The sequence below is a fragment of the Hippichthys cyanospilos genome, chromosome 1 (assembly GCF_059441005.1).
Source record: "Hippichthys cyanospilos isolate Australia breed blue-spotted pipefish chromosome 1, RoL_Hcya_1.0, whole genome shotgun sequence".
NCBI lineage: Eukaryota > Metazoa > Chordata > Actinopteri > Syngnathiformes > Syngnathidae > Hippichthys > Hippichthys cyanospilos.
The window spans coordinates 26,218,436-26,228,704 of record NC_142369.1 but is presented as its reverse complement, the minus strand read 5'-3'; the positions used below and the strand labels follow the sequence as shown (position 1 = coordinate 26,228,704).

Below are 10,269 nucleotides of genomic sequence, written 5' to 3'. Positions count from 1 at the left end.
GCAGGAAGACTGGAACTGTGATTTGGACATTGAACCTCAAACCTGGGAGGCAGATGTGGTAACCACTAATCTACCCGACATAATCCAACAATATAATATCCTATTTATGAATGTTTAATGATTAAACCGCCATTGTATTAAATTTACAAGTCATAAAAATCCACAATAGGGCCTTTGTGTTGTTATTATTCGACCTTGTCTACCAAAATTACACAAACTTGACAACAATCAAGTGTTAAAGAAGAGTAAAAGGTATAACAGATACCACTACAAATTCAGTTCCTAAGATGAATAAATAAACGGATGACACCTTTTTTTTTTCATCTACAAATATTTTGCGCTCGTTAGAGGGTACTGCACTAGTAGATATTTGTAAATGAGTTGTGTAAATCTGCAAAGATAAATCCTGTTCTGCACAAATGTCAAAATGTCCAAAACTCCTGGGCGAAGCTTTGCAGATATTTAGAACGGTAATTGTGATTAGGAGATGTGATCGGTTCTTCTGGATTACAATCCAGTATTTCAGATGAAACTCGTGAATGACACCCAAGTGCGTCACAAAAAAAAAAGTGAATAGTTGAAAAATAAAAAGGAGCAATAATAATCATCTATTCTGCAATTTAATTGTACAGAGACATTAAAATAATGAATTAACATTTCAAAACGGAACTTTTTCAAAACATAACTTTTTTTTTCAATTTACTTGTTGAGATGTATTAAAGAAGAATTTAAAAAACGGTTTTTTTTCTTTCCCCAATTTTTTAGCGACAATATGCCCAGTGCAATACAGGGTCTACTGAATTCATTTTAAGGCGCCCCCTTCAGACGTCATTGGTATGGCCCACTTCCTATGACGTCACGGCCACTGACTTCATGGCATAAATATCAGAGCTGGGCGCCATGAGGGTTACATACTAGGCTGCGAGGACTACACAGTTGCTAAGTAAAGCCGACCCACGTGAGAGTAGTCAGTAAAAGGACACTCTCTTTGTTGACATTTTCGCAGTTACACCCTCTTTGATCGCCTTACTATTATTTGTGGTTAATGATGATGAACGGCCAGGTGAATGGTTTTCACAACTCTGTCATTAACGAGGACTGCTTCTTGTTCACCTCGGAATCTGTCGGAGAAGGGCATCCCGGTAAGTACACGCTGACCTTTTAACCCAGTAAGCAGCCGGTGACGCGCGGTCGACGATTAGTTGTCAATTAGCGTTTAACGTCGAAGTATAATAAACGTTCGAGTGGTTTACTACATTTGCGTGCCTACATTCGCTTAGGAAATGAGGGGCCGGTCGGCGCTAGCAGGCACACGAGCCGATAACTAGCCTGCTAATCTTCGCTCGAGCAGCCCTTCGGATTTATGGTGACCTAACATGTTTTCCGTACGCATTGTAGTTTTTTTTTATGTCTGTGAGTCGTGGGTCTATGGGCTCATCCCGCTTTGCTCCGGATGAAGTTGCGACCATGACAGCGCTTGTCAGTTTGACAAGATGCTAACAACGTTCGACGGATTGGGAGATGGAGTAATTCATTCGCTTGATTTCAGACATTGCCTTTTTTTTTGCACGCCGCCATTTCAAAAAAATGTATTTGACTTGTGGTAAGTGTAAAACAACGCCCTTTACTCGAATCCCGGGTGAGCCAGCACGAAGGTGCGCTGTGGAAAAAGAGCATTTACGTAAAAGAAACCTCGACGAGAACTAAGGTTGAGCCATGTGCCTTGTCGAGTTGCTCTCCTGTTGCCGGTTAGCTTGAGCCCCCACCACATGTGCACATGTTTGAAATGGCGGCTCTGTGACTCTTTTAGCCACTCCCACCGAGCGCATGGGCCGCACTGCACTGAGCCTGTGCTTCACATTAAGTAACCTTGTGGTTGAATTTCTTTTCAGACAAGATCTGCGATCAGATCAGTGATGCGGTCCTTGACGCTCATCTCAAGCAAGATCCAGATGCCAAGGTTGCTTGTGGTAAGACAATCAAAGCCTTTTCTTACACATAAACCCGTGCCAGATGTTAGTCGTGCTGACAGCGCATTTCCTGTGTTGTCCAACAGAGACTGTCGCCAAGACCGGTATGATCCTATTGGCTGGTGAAGTGACCTCACGAGCTACAGTGGACTACCAGAAAATCGTGCGGGACACTATTCGCCAGATTGGCTATGATGACTCTGCTAAAGGTGTTTGTTTTTTTTTGTGGCTGTTTTTCAATTACATTATAAATATTTTTGGTGGAAGCAGCCTTGTTGCTGACTAACAGATGCATTTTGCCCAATATATATATTATGATGTTACCTTAGCAATCCACTTTATGTTCCAAGTTTTGTCACGCAACGTACCCGAATATGTGACCTTTGGTTTATAAATACACTCACGGGACTGTTTTGTATGCATCATAAAGAATGTAAAACCTAAGACAATCAGATGTGGATTGGGGGCTGGAGATTCCCTTATCTGCAGGAGGGGGCATAATTTCACCTCTTAAAAATTTATTGATTTTGTCCTTTCTTCCCAAAGCTGGAGTCTTTCTGTTACCGACATCCATTTTGTTACTGACATCCATTTTGTTTGCTTTGGTTGTGAGTCTTGACTTTGTGTTTTCTGTGTGCAGGCTTTGACTACAAGACCTGCAATGTCCTTGTGGCCTTGGAGCAGCAGTCACCTGACATCGCTCAGGGTGTTCACGTTGACCGTAATGAAGAGGACATTGGAGCTGGGGACCAGGTAAGATTTACACATATCCTCCTGTTCATTTGTCTTGTACTGAAATAGCATGTGAATGTGACAGAGGTGTTTTTCAACTCATTTTCAAGGGCTTGATGTTTGGATATGCCACTGACGAGACAAAGGAATGCATGCCTCTCACAATTGTGCTGGCGCACAAGCTGAACGCCAAGATGGCCGAGCTCCGACGCAACGGCACTCTGCCGTGGCTTCGACCCGACTCGAAGACACAGGTAGCTCTTTCCACTGAAGACCACTTTACTTAGTGTTTACCATTTACTTTCTCTTGTTTTTGTTCAAAGTTTTATGTTAAAAATAGTATACACACACACATATATTTTGTAAGCAGATATGATTTAGAATACCTCTGGTCCAGACTATCCATTTAGGATGCCATCTCTTCGATCTCTTCTCAGGTTACTGTGCAGTATCGTCAGGACCGTGGCGCCATGCTTCCAGTGCGTGTGCACACAATCGTCATTTCCGTTCAGCATGATGAGGAGATTTGCCTTGAAGAGATGAGAGATGCCCTGAAGGAAAAAGTCATCAAGTCTGTTGTTCCCTGTAATTATTTGGATGATGACACCATCTACCACCTGCAGCCCAGTGGCAGATTTGTCATCGGTGGCCCTCAGGTAACGTGTGCGGAATTCAGACGTGTTGCGGCCTGAGCGTTGCTCGCTCATCCGAGCGCCGTCGCTGCGTTCCCAGGGTGACGCGGGTCTGACGGGGCGTAAGATCATCGTTGATACTTACGGCGGGTGGGGGGCCCACGGAGGCGGAGCTTTCTCCGGCAAAGACTACACCAAAGTGGACCGCTCGGCTGCATACGCCGCACGTTGGGTTGCCAAGTCTCTGGTGAAGGCTGAGCTCTGCAGGAGAGTCTTGGTTCAGGTCAGTCGGTCGGGCACTAGCCTGCAGCGACCCCAGCCTCTGGGCAAGTTTCTTTCGGCTTCCGATGCGGATGGTTTTGCTCCACGTCTCATGTATGCTGTGTTAGGTGTCCTATGCCATTGGTGTCGCCCACCCTTTGTCCATTTCGATCTTCCACTATGGGACCTCCAACAAGAGTGAGCGGGAGCTGCTGGACATCGTAAGGAAGAACTTTGACCTCCGGCCCGGAGTCATTGTCAGGTAATGTAGGACTGAAGCCACGGCCGTTGATGCACACTGCAGGTCCTGGCTTCTTTGCTTTGTTTGTGTGAGAGCTAAGCTCTCCGGTTCATCTGGTTGCTAAGGGAGTTTAGTCTATTAGCTCAGGAGTTGCATGGTGAGAGCTCATGATTAGTTTGGGGGACTTGCAGTTAACCGCATTTTTCAGAGGAAAGAACGGTAGGTGTGGTAAGTCATGCGTTTTACTTTCTTCCGTGACTTTTATGAGCCGTGCGCAAAATCACAGGAGTTTGCCCGCTAAGAGATTGAATGTGTGCATCTGATGTCGACGCGTGGATCCGTGCGTGGTTGCTGCTAAACCTATTGGTTATGTATTCTAGGGATCTGGATCTGAAGAAGCCCTTGTATCAGAGGACGGCGGCCTATGGCCACTTTGGCCGTGACACCTTCCCATGGGAGGTTCCCAAAAAGCTCAAATACTAAACCTGTTAAGCTTTTCGCCCCCAGGCTTGTTGGTGTATACTACAGAGAAGCCTCCAAGATTCCGGGGGTGAAATGCCCTTGGCTGTTAATCTCTCTCTCTCTCTCTCTCTCTCTTTTCCTCCCTCTCTGTCTTTCTCTGAAATGATTTATCATTCATCACATGGGCATGTGTCCTCTTGTTTTGCTGGCTCATTGAAGTCATTCATTTTTTATTTTATTTTTTATTCTTTTTTACTTTGGGTTCCAAGAACTTGTCCCTTCTACTTGTGCTCATCACTCTCGCGGAGCCTGATCGGTGGCAGTTCTCTCGTCATTTAATATGAGTTTAGTTTAGTAGTCAATGGGAAGGTGTTGGTGTGTATTGCTGTAGTTAGCCTTCGCTCACTGGTGCTACAACAAGAGGAGCATGCATGACGTGCAAGGTAGCTCTTCATCCGGTCATTTAGAGGATCTTCGTCTCTTACCGAGCAACATTCCTCCTCGGTCAGTCTGGCACAAATATTCCCTCACCCGCTCGTCTTGTTTTCTTTTTTGCTAGCGTCTCTCCTTTCCTTCAAGGAGGACGCTGGAGTGGCACGAGAAAATAAGAAAGGTTGCCGCTTTTAGCTAAACATAAATGCTATGCATTGGATGCTGAAGAGCCGCCAAATGTTTCACTTTCAAGTTCTGTCAATTGAATGGCCCACTTGCCGCTGCAGACCTTTGCTGTTTTCTGACGTTATACAGAAAAGTCAGAGGCTGCTATGTCACTGCTCTGGTCTGCAGAGGCGTTGGATGAACTTGATAGGAATGAAACATTTGGATTCCGTTTTTAAATGACCCCCCCCCCCCCCCAAAAAAAAGAAAGAAAAAAAATGAAATTATTGAGCACGGTGGACTCCCCAGTTGTATTGATGGCAGGTGTAGTTACAGAGAAGCCTGGCATTCCATCTTTCTTCTGGAGGAGTTTGTCAATCTTATTGGATATCCAGTGTCAACACTATTTATTTGTTCTCTGGAGCTCAGCGTGGATACAGAGAAGCTGAGGTTTCAGAAGGCAGCTTTAAGACACTTGGTTACTGAATCTTGAATTCCTCTTGACTTGATCATTTGATGGTTTGTTTGCTTGGGGCCCCTGAGTGTTGTACAGAAAAGCTTTGGTTCGCCTCAAAAAACAAATGGCAAATGCTTTGACTTTTCTGCAAAATTCTTTTATTTTTGGACTGCAGAAATATTTTGAGATATTCTGGTTTGCTCTTTTTTTTTTAATGATTATTATTTTTAACGAATGGATTCAATTCATTTTACAAATCCTCGTTAGTATGATGGCAACATTTGGTTGGTGTAGTACAGAGAAACCAGCCTTGTTTACATGGCCATCCGATGTAGTGCTCTTATTGCAGGTCAAAACTGTTGGCTACAGTAAGTGTATATGTGCCTTTTCAGTTTTTTCTCCCTCCTCCTCCACACTCCTCACACACAAATGTGCTTCGGCCGAGAACACTTAGCTTTTTGTCATGAATTTCTTGTTTAGATTGGACACTTCCCTTGTGCTCTGTAATAAATGACATACATACACCGTAGAAAGTGTCTTGAATATGATCTTGGTGTGTGTGTGGGGTTCATGGGGGCATGCATGTGTGCCAGGGTGCAGATTTTGCTTTTCGATTGCGATTCGGTTTGAAGGCACGAATGATGTCGACGGTGTCTACATTTCTCACGTTTGAGCTGCATGCTATTTGAAGCAGATTGTCAAAGTGATGTATTTACATGTAGCAACAAATCATATATAATCATAATAAGCCAGCATATCAGATGATAGTAGGTGAGGCAGTCTGACCAAAAAAAAAAAAAAAAAATATATATACCCATGTATTCTGCCCAAAAGGGAAGAGTTCCGAGGCGAAAACCGCTGCTGACTGATAAAAAGCATGGAAACTTGTCTTTCTGCATAAATAAATGATACATCTTAATGATTCCCAAGAATTTGGGGAAAATGTTATTTGTACTCGTTGCCCACACTGTAACCTTTTGGAATGTGTTTGTGTCTTGTTACATCTGGCATAAATATACACCGGTCCAAGAACATGCTGGGACATAAGGGGGCAATTTCTTACTGTGTGTTAGGCAACTTTTGTGTTGCTTGACAGTCAAAACCTGAATCGCAGTGAGTCAACAGATGACAAGCGTAGGTAGACACAACGAACGTAGCAAATATCCTATTGTGTGACTGCAGCTGTGCATTTTATGGTTAAGACATTTGGGATCATGTGGGATTCAGGATTAAGAATAAGCATTTGATGGGAGAGTGTGGAAGACCGTTTTTCATTATGGACAGCAGGAGGCGCGGCATTTGCCGTTGTACGTAGCAATAACATACATGACTGCCTCTGGATAAGTGACACCCTCCATTTAATATCATTTAATAACTAAACCTATAATACACTCAACAAAAATATAAACACCACTTTAGTTTTTGCTCCCGTTTTTCATGAGATGGACTTCAGAGATCTCATTCCATATACACAGTATTACCATTGCTCTTAAACATTGTTCACAAATCAGTCTAAATGTGTGATAATGAGCACTTCTACTTTGCTGAGATGATCCATCCCACCTCACAGTAAACACCATGACTAGTGTGACGTGACAGGTGTGCCTTAGACTGTCCAAAATAAAAGGCCACCCTGAAATTTTTGTCTCACAGCAAAATGCCACAAGCATTGAGGGAGCGTGCAATTGGCAATTAAATCCATCTGAAAAAAAGAGCAAAAACAAAAGCGTTGCGTTCATAATTTTGTTGAGTGTATTTAAAACATACTGTTGATCATTAAGAACACATTCATTTGCAAGTCTTTGAAATTTACAATCATTTAATTTATTCCATTTTAATGAAAATTGGTATACTGCCCCTTTAAGCAAAACGACAACAAAAATGCTGGTCAAATGACTGAGCACAAAAACAAATTGAAAAGCATGAACAGATGAGATGGCATTTTTCCCCATCTGCAAACACCCCAGGCCAGATACTAGTGTGCATCCAGTTCTTGTGTATCCATTAACTTCTTTAATTCAAAGCAAAATAAGAATGTCTCTCTGTTGAGCCCCCCACCCCAGACACATTTCTTCCATTAACAAAGAAGGACATAACAGTCCCCGTTTCACATGGTTTGGAGGTCACGAAAGTTGTCAGGGAGAAACTGGGCAACAGCTGTTGTTTGGGACAACTATTTTCTCTTTCACGCTGAGAACATTTTAGATTTGCTTTCTTCAGTTTGAGTCATAGAGCATTTAGTAGCTTTGGAATGTCTTTGCCAAGATGTTCTTTCCCAGGGTCGCATAAACGATATTCACAATTGATCAAAGTATCAAAAGTCACGTCTGATCGCAGTTTCATTACACATTTATTTAACTGCATGATGTCAATACTTACAACAATATGAGCCAAGTCCTGTTTTGAGCTTTGGCAAGATGAATTTGCATTCAAAATCCATTTCAAGAATGCTCTTAAGGCATTGGTGAATAGGTGAATACATATGGAGGATAATGTTGTATAACCAGTGGAGCACTGCTACTATTTTTTTTTTTTTTTACAGATGCACGTGACAAGCTGCATCTTGTAGCTACACAAGGTACCATCAAAAATACAGGTTGCATCATTACAAATATTTCAACAAGTCATGGCCTTGGCTCTCTGCAATTAATTATTTGCTATGTTGACAACTAATAAAACTCCTAGTTTTTACTCGGGCGGGTTCACTGGCTCACCGGAATCCCCTTCTCTGACTGGATCAGGGGTGTCCAAACCCCATCCTCGAGGGCGACTATCCTGCATGTTTTCCATGTTTCTTTATCCGCCACAGCTGATTCGAATGGTTGGTTAACAGGCTTGCTGATGAACTGAGCATTTCAATCAAGTGTATGGAGGAAAGAAACATGGAAAACATGCAGGATACTCGCCCTTGACCGAATTTGGACACCTTCGGACTCCGTGCTAAGACCTAGCAGTATCCTTCTCTTCAGATACTCTAATCTCCTATTTAGTCATTGATGTGATAGTGCAGAAATACAGAAAACACAAAAACACTTATGTGGCAGTCACACACTTCAATTGTTTTATAACACTAAAGTTATACAGGCAATGCTGAAAGTTTTTTAGGAGCTGAGCGACTCTAATAATTAAACTTTTTACCAAAAAAAAAAAAAAAAAGTACTCACTCCATTTGGGTAAACAAACCCCTCAGGCGACAATTTATGAAATACAATATTGAGCAGTCACGCCACCAAATCCTGTTTAGCAAAGGATTACTCTAACATTTGCCATGTCATTATTAGCTTTAGTAAAAGGTCACAAAACACCTTCCTTGCAGTTGTCGCCGTTTGACTCAATTTAAAGGTACATTTTAATACGTCGGGTTGAAAACATGAAGAATTCGGCCTGATTCTTCGTACTTGAATGGATTCAGAGGTTTGAAATCACACAAGGGTTTTTGGCCGGTGGAGTTTCTATGTAATCGCCGATGCGGCAGACATTTGACCCTCTTGACCTTTGACCGTGAAGTCATTGATCAACTTTTTTTTTTTTTTTCTTGTCATGAACGGATGGCTTTGCATATTAGACTAGATCACTACAGTTATAGTAGGCTGTGTCAGGCTACAGTATATTTGTGCAAATGTTACATCATCGCATTCCGGCTGCTTCCCTTACAGTGTAAATACAGTGGCTTTGCATTTCCACTACTGCGCTGGCTCACTTGAAAGTCTATATTTACCCAGTCGTGACCAGTGCGGCTGCTATGTTGCAGCCATGAATGGGAAACTCCTTCACTCACACCACTGTGGATCAAAAACAAGGAGGTGCACTTTACTTTGGTCTTGAAACAGCTTTCGCTTGAGCGTAGCGGTAAATACATCTCTGGCGGTGTCAATCAAAAGGGAGCATTGTTTTTTTGTTGTTGCTGTATTTTATTTTATTTTTTTTATCGAGTCACAAGCTTTTCCTGTTAGCACTTAGAATCAAAGAGCACAACATTGCCGCGAACTGAAAGGCCGAGCGGGAATGCCGGGTCACTCACAGCATGCCCGCTGGCGATCAACCCCGTGCAGACTCAGGCCAGATATTTTCCTGACGTCGGTGACATTTCCTGCTGGCATTAGGTGACAGCTGAGGCAATATTTTTCATAGCGTGATATCTTGTGAAAGACCAAGGCCCAGTGAATATGTACTGTACTTGATAACTCCACATCTCTTCGTAACATTTGGACTTTAACGGCTCCAAACCGAGTTTCCACTTAGTCTAGAAGTTATTTTAGAATAAAAGTGAACTGCTGGCATGGAAAGCTCGCATGTTTTTACCTATAACGTTCTGTATGTTTTTCGGCCTGCTGCACAGGATACTGAATGGGATTAATACAGAAGCGTTCTCCTTTTGCATATTACTTTACTGAACAAAATATTATTACACATTTGCGATGTTTACAAGCAGGTTAGGTAGTCGTGCAAAAAGAAGACTTGACAAACATCCCCTCAGAGTGGTCATCAATAAGACAGCTTCTACAGTACATCAGCTGGAAATGGGTCATTCCAAAATTGGAGGACATTTGGCTTATAACCTCCACTTTTCAATTTTTTTTTTTTTTTTGCTACCTGTTAACATCAGCTTTCATTACGCTACCCTCAAGACGCAGATACAGGACACTCAAATTTAGAAGAGCCCATATCGACAAAAGCCTCGTTCATTCCGGCAGCTATTGCCGCCATGAACGGCAGGCCTCGTTAACCTGCTGCTGCTATTGTACTCTCTTCGTCTTGTGGGGGCTTTTACTATGAATTGTTGTTTTTCTTTCCTTTTATCATTGTTGCCTGATGCATGAACAATGTCTCCACTGCCAGCAAAAATACTTTTCCCTGCAGGGAACAACAAATCCATCTAAATCTAAATAAGTATCAAAGGCTTGATAAGTTCATTTT

General features: G+C 42.5%; 1 protein-coding gene across 1 annotated transcript; it reads left to right on the top strand.

Moving 5' to 3' along the window:
* The first annotated feature begins 881 nt into the window (after positions 1–881).
* On the top strand, positions 882–5,885 carry mat2ab (methionine adenosyltransferase 2Ab). Its single transcript, XM_088423679.1, has 9 exons — positions 882–1,142; positions 1,893–1,970; positions 2,057–2,179; positions 2,611–2,723; positions 2,813–2,956; positions 3,140–3,358; positions 3,435–3,617; positions 3,724–3,857; positions 4,217–5,885. The coding sequence occupies exons 1-9, from the start codon at positions 1,046–1,048 to the stop codon at positions 4,317–4,319; spliced, it is 1,194 nt and encodes a 397-aa protein (XP_088279805.1). The 5' UTR covers positions 882–1,045; the 3' UTR covers positions 4,320–5,885.
* Positions 5,886–10,269: the final 4,384 nt, after the last annotated feature.